At 41.3% G+C, this 12,643-nt stretch overlaps 1 protein-coding gene across 5 annotated transcripts in view; it reads right to left on the bottom strand.

Annotated features, from left to right (window-relative positions):
- DGKI (diacylglycerol kinase iota) overlaps nucleotides 1–12,643 on the bottom strand; it is a 459,796-nt gene that overhangs the window by 218,740 nt on the left and 228,413 nt on the right. For 4 of the 5 annotated variants that reach the window (XR_009565254.1, XR_009565255.1, XM_060305263.1 and 1 more), the window contains exons 9-10: nucleotides 6,399–6,473; nucleotides 5,667–5,762 (exon numbers count right to left, since the gene is read on the bottom strand). Coding sequence is in view for 3 of the 5 variants with exons in the window: in XM_060305263.1 (XP_060161246.1) it covers nucleotides 5,667–5,762; nucleotides 6,399–6,473 (171 nt within the window). In the remaining 2 variants the exon portion in view is untranslated. Of the gene's footprint in view, nucleotides 1–5,666; nucleotides 5,763–6,398; nucleotides 6,474–6,743; nucleotides 6,867–12,643 lie in introns of all 5 variants that reach the window. The other variant, XM_060305265.1, reaches the window with a different exon arrangement.

The raw sequence follows: 12,643 nt of genomic DNA, 5'->3' as shown, positions 1-12,643 counted from the left end.
TCACTGAAAGGTGAAATTCACGACTCATGAGTGTGAAGGAGACGCAGTGTGAAAGCAGGAAACATTGAGAGGCATCAGAAGGGTCCATACGTCTCGGGTACAAACATGTTAATGAGTCACACGGGCATCCAAGAAAAATGATAAGTTTTGAAGTTAAAGCGGCGATAAGCGTAAGAGAGGGGGCCTATTTCTCAGGCCCTCAGGTTTCCACGCCGGGGAGGGCATCATGCGGGAATAAAGTTTCTCTTTCCTGTACTACCTCTTTTCCGCAGGAGGAGACACTCAAAGTTGATACCACAGCCCCTAATTCTAGTGACTATTCCCTCAAATAGTTCACATCCCACCAATAATAGCCGTGCCACTAACCTCTAAAGCTTTGCAGAACACCCAGTACATGTCTACCTGAAGAGTGTTAGAAAAACAGAGACAATTATTCTGAAGCATCTGTTTAAAAGAGGGATTGTTTAAAAAGAGGACATAAAAGCAGTCCCTATAATGTGTGCAGCTCAACATATTCCTGCCAAGCGCTGGAAAATTTCCGAACACACATAAAATACTGAAGGAAAAAAAGCTGTAGGCATTTTACTTGCCAGCAGATGGCGACATCGTCTAGTCATTCAAAGCACAGAAGCCTAAGCAAGTTTTGTGCGTGTGCGGTTTAAGTTTGAAGTCTAAGCTTCAAAAACAGAAGAGGGGAGTGCTTGATATCGAGATACAGATGAGCAGAATAAATCAATCCTTTAAAGGCAAAAATCAGGATTTAACAACAAGAACAACAAAGTATTTCTCTACTGATTGCTGTCAGCTCTTGAGAATCAGTGTGGTCTCAGCTGTAGCAACACTGGCACCAGGGAGCGTGTTAGAAAAGCGGGATTTCAGAGCCACCTGCGACTCACTGAATCAGAATCTGCATTTTAACATGATCCCCAAGTGAATCATACGCACATTAAAGCCTAAGAAAAAAAAAACCCATGATTCTCAACACTAGCTAGACAAGAAAATCTACTAGGAACTTAGACCAGTTAAGGGGTCCTGTCCTCACAGGCTCTTAGCAGGGGGTGCAGCAGACATCGGTCTTTAAAAGCTGCCGGGGTTATTCTGACATGAAGCGAGGGCTGAGAACCACTTCTCTGAGCTACGAGATGAGCCTCCTTGAAGAAAGTAAGGACAAGCTGAGATGCTCTTCTTCAAACAAAAAAATAAACTTTCATCTCAAATAACTTCTCACCCACTGTGCTCCTCACACAAAGCCCAGGTCATCTCAGAGACCCTGATATGACTCTTATTTACGTTTTCCTAAATGTGTTCCACAGAAGACCTACATCAGAATCACGGGAGACGCTTGCTAACCGGCAGCATTCCTGGGCCTCAACCAGACCCACTGCGTCAGATTTTATGGGGTGGAGCATTTCTAACAAGTGTCTTCATGGGTTTTATTTACAAACAGTTTGAAAGCCTCTGGACTATAAGAAGGGAGTAAGGGGCACATATTCAAATAGAATTTACCCGGACTGAACACTAGTGTCAGGCGGAAATTTCCTGAATTTTCCGGAAACTGAAAATTCCTAGATAAGAATTCTAATGAGTGATATTTCAAAGGTTCTCGTGACTGAGGATGTCAAACAGATACAGAGGTCATGTTACTAATCTCAACTTGTCTGTAAGGTAAATAGAAGTGAATGGTCTCCCTTCTCAAAACAGAACAGCACACTATGTAAGGCTTGAATACAGAATGCTGCAGAGCGAGAAACTCCAGGTAGGAAAGGGTATATGCCCCCCACCCCACTTCTCCTTCCTTGCGTTCACCTGCTTCGTTTTCACTGCCACCCTCTGTTCCCCTTTGGCTCTTTGTCTCAACTATGGCTCATTTGGGTCCGAGAGAATAAAAGGAGGAGGGAAGGGCTTCCCTGGTGGCGCAGTGGTTGAGAGTCCGCCTGCCGTTGCAGGGGACGCGGGTTTGTGCCCCGGTCCGGGAAGATCCCACGTGCCGCGGAGCGGCTGGGCACCGTGAGCCATGGCCACTGAGCCTGCGCGTCCGGAGCCTGTGCTCCGCAACGGGTGAGGCCACGACAGTGAGAGGCCCGCGTACCGCAAAAAAAAAAAAAAAAAGAAAAAGAAAAAGAAAAAAAAAGAAAGAAAAAGAAAGAAAAAAAAAAAGGAGGGAAAAACTATGAGGAAACGAGATTCAAAGGAACTGAGGAATAAGAAACTCCTTCCTCTGATTGCGTTTTGCCAGATGGGATGGTTTGCTTCATCCTCTGACTCCCCATCCTGTGGCTGAACGTGCCCTCGTCTGCAACGTGAAGGTCATGTTATGGTCACAGCTCAGGAAAGGCTAACCCTGACAAGGGAGTTAGATCAGCCCTGACCGTGACTCTGCCCTGCTCACCACAATCGGGGGATCAAAGCTGTACCATCCTAACGCTGAAGAAGGAACCGTGAATATGCGAAGCCGCTGGAGGCCAGTTTGAATGATTCTAATTGTAGATGGGTGTTCGGACTTCTTTACAGCTTTCTCCACATTTCACACTGTGCTTAGAAACAGTGCACAGTGTTCTTCATATTTATTAGGCTTAGTAAAGAATTCTACTTCAGAGAGGGAACATATAGAAATTTAAAGTTGTGTAATATTAATTTTGATTCGGTTAGTCACACTTCTGAGAATCCCAGCTATTCCGGAGGCAACGTCTTCAGGGCGATGCACTCACAAGCCAGAGGGCGGCAAGTGGCAGCAAAGTCACGAAGCCTCGTGTTTCTCACAACTGGCCATTTAAAAAATTTGAACACCTCACTGTGACCTCAAATTCCTCAAACTCATTTCAACCTCTTCCCCAAAATAATTTTTTCCCTTTCCTGAAAACCCATCAATAACAAAGCCACTTTCCAGATAATTAGCTGGAAAATCTTGATGCTCTACTTCCTTTTATGTATCCTATTCATCCACGTGCCCATCTATCCATTCATCCATGATCCACCATTAGTCCATCTGTCCGCCCATCCATTGATCAATCCATCCATCCACTGAGCTATCCCTCTATCTGATTTTTAAAATGTTTTAAAAATTTTATTGAAGCATAGTTGACTTACAATGTTGTGTTAATTTCTGCTGTACAGCAAAGTGATTCCGTTTATATATATATATATTCTTTTCCATTATGGTTTATCACAGGATATTGACTATAGTTCCCTTGCTATACTGTAGGACCTTGCTGAGGGAAGGATTAGGAGTTTGGGATTAGTAAATGCAAACTATTGATATTATATATAGGATGTATAAACAAGGTCCTCTACCCGATTTATGCTAAGTGAATGGACTGCTGACTTATATATATATTCTCTATGTGTCTAATTAATCTTCCATTATATTACTCCTTTGTTTAAAAAATATTTTTCAAAACTAAAAAAACTTCAAATAGCAAAAAACAAGTTTTCACTATATAAATCCAAAATCCTCAGCTGGGTTTTTATAAGACACTGCTCCATAGGTTCATTCTAACCTCTAATCACATTTCTAGTAACTTAATATGCATCCTCTACTCACCATACTGTATTCAAAATGAATCATTTTCATCACAACATCCCATCTTCTACACATACTGTTTATTAAACAATTATTTGTTCACTGCTCTATGCCGTATATTAGACATCATAGGTTCAGAGGTGAGGCCCCCGGCATTATGGACACTGTATCTTTGCAGTAAAGGCACCCCTGGAGCACTTATGCTGCAATTCACATAATACAGGTGTGTGCCAAGGACGACAGGGGCATAGTGTACAGCGCGATTAATTTTGAGCAATAGTTCAGAAAGGTGCTACAGTAAAGGGTGAACAGCAAGGTGACAAGAGAGGAGGAAGAGGACATGACTCCAGTTTTCTCTCCTCTGCACAACTAAGTAGTACACATCTTCCATTTCAGCCACTTCCCTGACACCATTTCCTTATCACTCCCAAGTCACCGCTTGCCTCTGAACTTCCACAGCACTTGCGGTCTGATCCACTCAATCTACAACTCACATATATTTAACGTTGCTCAGATTCTTTCCCCATTTGCCCCTTTTGTGTCATTAACAAACACGATATCCTTATCACTTAGGCGTCCATGAACTGTTTTCTATTTAGTGAAAGAGGAAGCAAACTTAGATCATCTCTGAAGTCCCCGTCTTTAATAATTCATACAGAGACTGAAACAGCAACAGGCTGTATCTTAACTGGACCGTCCCCTCCTCAAAAGCAGAGATCACCTACAATTTTCTGAATGCCCTAGGGAAAAAGCTGATGATAATTTAACAAAGGCATTTTATATAAAGACTGTTGTGATAAAATATATCAGACATTAATTAGCATGTGGTGGCTCAGGTGGCCAAAATCATGCAGTTAATTACATTAGCTTTGCTCTGTTCCTTGGTCCCCAGCCACACCCCCAACCCTAGTTAGGCTTCAGCGAGACCAGAGATAGAGAGGGGGTAAGATTCAGGGCAAACTGCACCTCACTCCTGAGAACCTCCTCCAGTGGCAGTGTCAGGCTCACCATCATTACAACGTGAAGGTGGTCATTTAGCAACTCAAAAGAGCAGAATGTTGAAAATAGATTATTTCTCTGCTGACAACACGTTTCTTTTCCCTGTTCTCTACAATGTTAATACAGACTTTTAACACAAGAATTATTATTAAGAATTTTGAAGAAAGGAAGGAAAGGAGGGATAATATTTTCTTTAAATTACAAGCTCCCATAAGAGAAGCTTTACTATAATTAATGCGATCTGGAAAAATGCCCATTAACTTTAGTAATAAGAACATCATTTTGGATCAATCCTAATTCTATGACTCCCCTCCTTATATGGGGTGACTAAACAGTTTTAAATCTTTTAGTTGTTTAGCGTGATACTCCAGGGAATCTTGTCTCAAAATGTAAAATGTGCACTTCCCTTCATGGACACAGGAAATATTTTATCATCCAGTCTCACATGAAAATAACAGAAAATCAGAGCCCACAGAAGAATATTGATAAGAAGACTCAGAGAGTGGGAAGAAAACTAGATGAGGAGACAAAGACCTGGATTCTAGAACAATTTCAATCCTTTAAAGAGCTGTGTACTTTAGATATGTCATTACATTTAACTTTTCTAAGGCTATGTCTTTATCCTCAAATGAGGTTGATAACTAATGATTCTATAGGGCTTGGGCAAAGACCAAATGAAACCTGTGAAACGTAATATAGTTTTGCTAGCCTTGGTGGTATCTGTTGTTCATGATTATCATGAATAATAAATCATTAATCTCTCTTTCCTCTGAAGACAGGGAAAAAAGCAGTCGGGTCTAAATTACAACAGAAAGATAAGTTCATAAAGGGCTTCCTAACTACAGGAGTTGAGAAATCTGAAACCTAAGAGTTTATAGAATGACCTTTCTTGAAAATCTGTAAGGAAACTATTAGCAGTTAGGTTTTTGAGTACCTCTAGTAAAGCCTTACGTGGAAGTAGGGGGATAGATCCTAGAACCTCTAGGCTTTGCCTAGCCCAGTCATGTGTGAGGCTGTCCCTTGCTGGAGAAACTGGCTGTCTTCCAATGCTAGGGGTCCTACGTGGTGCTATTTCACTTGGTGTTGGGAAATGTGTTTTCAAGAAGGCATCGAAGCCTCCAGGTGAAACTCATGAAAACTGACTTACCTGGTTGCCTCCACTCTTGGGGTTGACAAACACAAGCAAAGGTTTCATGAGAGGAGAAGAGATAGGTTTTATCACAAAAGGACGACCTTTGTTTTCCTAATGAAGAAAGAAAGCAGAACTATTGAGACATACATCTGTGACTTGAAAGGCAGCCCCAAAACAATGAAAGTGAGAAATTACTAGCACCACCGCTACCCCCTTACCCCCTAAAAAAAACCCCGCCCCACCCCCCAAAAAAACCTCTGCATCTTGTTTCACAGGGCTAACTCAAAGTAAGCGAGAAAGTATCTCAAGCTACAACTTGCCCCCAAGAATTAAGCCACGCTTTTGTTTTTATTCTGTATACTCAAAGCGTTCTAGAAACGTTCTAGCTCTTATCTTCATCTTTATAATCTTTGGGATAATACTTCCACAGACAAGTGCAAATGCTCTGATTCTGAAGTGGCAGGAGGTTTCATATATATATATATATATATATATATATTTTAAGGACTATATATATTTATTTATATACTTATTTATATATACGTGTGTGTGTGTGTATATATATATATATATATATTTTTTTTTTTTTTTTAAGGAATAGGCAGAATCCCAGTGTGGTTAGAATGAGGTGAAGGAAAGAGTGGCAGGAGATAGATCGGAAAAATATGCTTGGCCAGGTCAAGTCAGACAGAGGCGGCTATGGAAAGGAGGATGGATTTCACTGGACCATCACCCTCAAACACTTACTTCAGTTCCTCTTTTACTGGCTTTTCTTTTAAAGCTTGTTCTCTTCTTCTTCCGATTTGAAGCCTTCAGCGAGTTCTGTAGGGAAAGAAGGGACCACCTGAGCTCGCAGGCAGACGGCCCACGAGCTTTCCCATGCAGAACCATCTAGAAGATGACGGCAGCACATGCTGTTCGACGTTCATGCTTCTCATGCTTTGACACTTCCAAGCCACTGCTCATGGGTAAGCCACACACAGAACCCAGTCGCGTGCTTCAGAGTGAGCGACTGACTCCCCACCACACGGAGAGGCAGGGACTTAGAACCCTGGAGGCTCTCATGGACTCACATAACAACACATGTTATACCTGCCAACCCTCCCAGTAAAAATGGAAGAATCCCAAATTCTCTGAGGGGCTCCAGTCTCCCGCCCAACCAGGTCCGTCTCCCGCCCAACCAAGTTCAAGTTCACCTCCTGGTATGGAGATCACCTATGTGGAAATGTAAAAAAGGAGGCCATTTTTCACGTTTTCCTTTTTCGTTTTTCGTTTTCTCTTTTTACTTTTTATAGGGAATGACCTGTTCATAAAATGACTCAACCCCACTGGAACTTTATGATCCAACTCCCCTATCAGCATTAATGGCTTGGTTTTAAAATGCAAAGACTCGAGTTACTTATAATAATAGAGTGGGAGCCACTGCTCTTCCTTTCTCTGGCTAAAGACCCATTAGTTTAAAAAGTCCTCCCTCCCCTGGTAACATTGATTTTTTTTTTTCTTCTCATAGAATTGCATCCAACTTGCTGAAACACAGTGACCCCAAATTTACATTCCCAGTCTTTCTAGGGATTTTATGGACCCCAACTTTGTGATTATTACAGCTATTTATTCTTAATATTTTATACAGATGCTTTGAGAAGAACCTCTCTCAGGGGACAGTCACAGCTCACTGGCTGAAGACAAGGCAAAGCCAGATTTAATTAGTGAAAAGTCAATAGTTAATTAGATTGCCATCTTCATAAAGGCAAGCTATTACTACCATGTCGTAGAGTTTTACAGTGTTGAAAGCCTGAAATACAAAATTCTTAACTTAAAAGCTTATATAAGTATATACAACTGCATTGTTTGAGCAATTAAATGTTTTCAAACAGCTTGAAGAAACTTAGGTATTTATTCTTCAACATTTTAGAGTACTTTTTCTTAGCATTCAAAATAAACCTTAGTCTAGAGTACATATAGTAAAACATCCAAGTTACAAGACTGAAACTATTTAGTTTTTATTTTACTTTCATTTGAACCATGAAAAAAATAAGTTGATTTGTGGCCTGTGCTCACCAAGGATGAAGGAAACTTTCTTGGACAACCATTTGTCCAAGTCTTCAGGTTCTCTGAATCTCCCCAGAAATCGGAAGTTCATGGGTGTTCGAGATTCCAGGTGATCTGTCATCACTCACTCTAGACTATACTTCTCCTGCAAACAGATCTCCAAATTTCTGAATTCCTCTTTAAATGGGTGTACTGCCGTGCCCCTCTTTGGGAAACTTTTGCATTCTTCGAGTATTTGCTATATTTTGACTACTTTCAGTTTTATTAAAAGGGAAGAAAAAATTACTCGGAACCTTTAAACTTTTAATCAGCCAAATATTCCAAGAAGAATGCTGAAAACTATTAGACCGACAGAAGCTGTATCTACCTGATGGCACTCAGTGATGCTCTGAGTGCTGGTACTTGGGCCCCAACAAACATTCTTATTTAATTTGTTTGGGGTGAAGCCCAGGCAAAGATACTTTTTAAAAGCTCCCCAGAATAGAATAATAAAATAAAATAAAAGCTCCCCAGGGAATTCGAATGTGTAGCCGGGGTTGAGAACCCCTGTTTGAAGTACAAAGGGCAGAGTGAGTAGCCATATGTACTGCGGTAAAGCCAATCACCGCGGTGAGGAACGTGAGGTGTGGGATCTGCCAGGCTCGGTGTAAATTCTGAACCACCCTGTCACTTAGATCTGTGACCTTGGCCGAGTCAGTCAAACTTCTGAAATAACAGTTTCTTAATTTTAAAATGAAGTTGATAATACCTACCTCACAGGACAGTTGTGGAGTTTAAACAAGAAAAAGGATGTGAAGCAGTTAACTTGGTATCCGTCCCATGAGAAGCACTTCCATAAATGTCAGTTGCCTCGTTCATAGCTCTAGATCCCCAACACCCAGCACGAATGCCCGGCACATGGTATGAACTCAAATCGTTGTGGAAATAATAAACCAATAGTTTTAGAGTTCACAACATTGAGTGAGTCTTTCCTGATTTTGAAAAGGATCCTTGGGAAGTGAGTGATTGTTTCCTAACTTCTTGGCTGTTTTCATTCATTTAGTGCCAAGAGAAAGGCAGGACCCCGAGTGCTCGCAGGAACACACTGTCGGCCTTGCTTCTTGACAGCACTCAATAATTAAACTCCAAGAGGTAGGTCGAATGCATCAAGCTGAGGTTGTTTCCTAAACTTGCCTGATCACAGAAATCACAGTCCTTCAGGTGATTCTGATGATCAAGTATGTTTGAGAAACAGAGGGTTAGAAAAACACATCAAAATAAGGCTTGATGTCCGAAAACAGGGCAGGCGGGGAGCTCAACTCTAACAGGGAACAGACACACAAAACGGCCTTTGTTTGAAACACAGATACAAGTGCTTCTGAGCCTCACCGAGCCACACGCATCTGAGGCCATCATCCCACAGAACAAGAAGGGGGCAAAAATAAAGCACGGTGGTTGACTTACAGTACCTGGACGCTTCTATGTGAGCTCTGAGTAAGCTTACAGCCCTATGGATGGTCAAATAGCAAGAGATAAGCAGTACGGAACTTCACAGCACACATCCAAATTCCCCAGGCTTCCTTCTGTTCCCGTGTAAATATGTATCTCTGTCTCAATATATCACTTCTTTTAGAAGGCAGCGTAATTCAACGAGGAACAGATGGACGTGAAGGCAGATTCGGGCTGTGTTTTGGCCAAGACAAGTCTTTTAGCCTTGCTTATCCACACTAACACTTACCCTGCCTGGTCAGTATTGTGAGAGCTAAACGAAACATGCTTTCCAAGAATGTGAAAATTATGCCAAGATGTTATTGTCTAGAATTGTTGGTGATACAGTCAAGAAACCTTTAATACTTGTCCTGTGTCCTAAAACAAAGCAGCCCTCTTAACAAGGGCGGCTAACTCAGTGATACAAAGGGTTCACTTTGCAAGTTCAACACGTTCCAAACAGTGAAATACTGTGCTCTCATTTGGATTTTTACATTCTTCCGATTCCAACAGCATTCACCCCCTGTACATTCTGTGCCCACTCTTTTGTTAAAGTCCTAAGAAAAGATAAAGGCCTTTTGTTTTCTTGTACCAGGTGTTGGGCAGAATTACCTTGCCACAAAAATGATCCTATCAACACAATCTTTATCATAGTTATGACTCCTTCCTGGGCTGTTACAAAATCTTATGGGGGAATCACCCAGCTGTGAATGAAGCCTAACGTACTACTCTTATTATCCTTCAGGGATTTCCTCGGCTGATGGGATCACAAAGGATCTAAATAATAACAGATCTAAAGAGAAGATATCTCACTTCATCATTCCAAATGAAGGCCTCCTCCATCATACACTGGACAAAACTCTGATGGATAATAAGAGAGCAATCCATGGACTTTGTCTATTCAAGAACGTTCTCACTCTGCCCTGCTTCAGCCGTACCATTGCAGCAAAGGTTGCTGTGAGGACAGGTAAGCAGAAGGATCAAGAAAACTCATTCCAAAGTTAAGGACAGGGTCTCTGCAGCTTCTCAGGCGTATTCGGCCAAATCACAGCAAGTATCGCTTGACCTTTAGAACTAATCAAAGGAAGTCACTTGGGCATTGAGGGAGATTGTTGGCCATTGCTATTACATATCATGGGGCCCCCAGCATTTTAAGATCATCCAGTCATAAGGAATAAGGACTAGCATGAAGAAAGGCAACGCAAGGCTAGGCAGGAGTTGATAGCGACATTTTTATAAGTAGACCATTAGAAAGAGTATGAATATCCATTGGTAAGGAGTTGGCTTAAATTAACTGTATCCATAGTGTGGGACATATACAGTAGTTTTCAAAAGAGTCAAATCTGTATGTATTAATATAGACTTTTCCCTATGATTTTTTTTTAACTGGGAAAGCCAAATTTTAAAGCATTAAGTGGAGAACGATGTTAGTTATTAAAAACGCAGTGTCCCCCCCCCCAAACTTAACCCACGAAAAGTTCACGTCACACAGGTCTTGCTCCACCAGCTCCAAGTGCTTACACTCGCATCTGAACATCTTTAACGCGTTCATCCAGTCAAAATATCGTCTGCTAACATTTTCAGTCCAAACACTGACATCTGTAACTTTAAATATACGTTTACTTTATATCAACAGATTCGGGTTTGGTTGTTGAAATTTGGTTTTCTTGTCATTTTAATTCCTTCCAGTCATCTACCGTCCATCATCTTTTAACTTCTAGGTCTCTCTAAGTAATCTGGTGACGAAACCCAGCAAATCATCCAGGCAGCCCTCATTTCCCTTACCATCAAACTTTCATGCAGCTCCCAACTCCACAGCTGGTCACGGAGTAATTATCCACTCAGAACCAGCCATCTTTCAACAGAGAAGGAAAATATATGGTTTAATTCCACCTCTTTACAACCCACTTCTCCTGACCATTATACACTCCAGCAGATTTCCTTTACTCTTCTTCTCTCACCTGTTTAGACACAAACATCACAAATAAAGCTGACTTTATTTGATGACCCATCTTCACTGCTGTTCTCAGTTATGTCCTACCAACTTGCATTGTTCTTCCTCATCCTTCTTCCCAGGGATGCCACCCACATCCTTCAAAACCAAGCACAAATGACAGATTTTCCACTGAGTCTAGGCTGCTCTCCACGACTGAAGCTGCTCAATTCTCCTTCATGCCTTCCCTGTGTTTCTACATCTTAGGTGGCATTTACCTCTCTCTGCCTCAGATGTGTAGGCATCTCACTGACCAGGGCTATTTCAACCAACCTGTCTGGCCCCTTCCTCTCACCATCATATATGTATCTCTCCCACGAGATGAACACTGATCAAAAAGACAAACCTTCCCAGACATCTGAAAGCTACTCTTTCATTAAAGATTTACATGTGGCTGAATTCCTCTCCAGAATCCACAAATACCCTGACCAATGATTTAGATGGTTGTGTCTATTTTCCCCACTGGGGAGTACACTCTTTGTGGACATCACATGAACATCTGATTCATCTTTGGACCTCTCACTGCATGTAACAGCATCTTTGAATGTGGTTAATTAAACATTTACTTAATTCAGTTAAGTCTCTTCTCCTTTATTGTTTTTAAGCAGTGTCATAGAAAAATAAAGAAATATATAAAGAAGGAAAGATATATAAATTCTAAAAGTCGAAAAACATTTTATCTGTTCTTTATCTACTTTCCAAATTCTACTTTTTTTTATCATTTCCCAATACCTCCAACAAATTCTCTAATCTTACTGCTTCCACACCATCACTAACAGGTTGCCACCCATACTCTACACTCTACAAACTATAGTTTTTATGGTCATCAATGCTCTGGCCCCAAACACAGGGACTTTTCTCAATCCTTATGATATTTTTCATGTCTACAGAATTTAACATTGATGATTGCCCTATTTTTCTTTTCATTTTTAATAATGAAACTTTAATGCAACCATAGTTCTCTCTCTATCTCGCAGGAGTCTCTCCCTCCTCTCACTTTCTGGGTATGGATGTTCTCCCAGTCTTCTTCCGTTCTTTTATTCAGTAAATGATCAGGTCTTGACTCTCTCCCATGGCATAGGCATTGTGCTAGTGAATACACAATCCCACTACAGTGTGAAATACAACAGTTATAGTAGTATTTCAAGGTGCACTTGGAAACAGAGTAGGTGCCAGGCTATGGCCCCTGTCCTTGTCTACTTCTACCCTCTCCATTGGAAATCTCATCCTCTTTACATCCTCTTTCACCGTAATACAGATGGTTCAGGGATCAGTAACTTCTATCTTGACCCCCGTATGACTACCCACTGCTGCTATCTGCTATTGTGCGGCTTCACCTGATACCCTGCACCCCTAAAAGTCAACAAGAAGGAAAATAACAAGAGCTAACATTTGAGTGGTTACAATGAGCCGGGTGCTGTCCTGTGTGTTTTATTTTTTCTTTTTTAGTTCATTAGTCCTCACGAAAGCCCTATGAGTTAGG

The sequence above is a fragment of the Globicephala melas genome, chromosome 9, assembly GCF_963455315.2.
Source record: "Globicephala melas chromosome 9, mGloMel1.2, whole genome shotgun sequence".
NCBI classification, from domain to species: domain Eukaryota; kingdom Metazoa; phylum Chordata; class Mammalia; order Artiodactyla; family Delphinidae; genus Globicephala; species Globicephala melas.
This window is presented reverse-complemented; position numbering and strand designations above follow the sequence as displayed.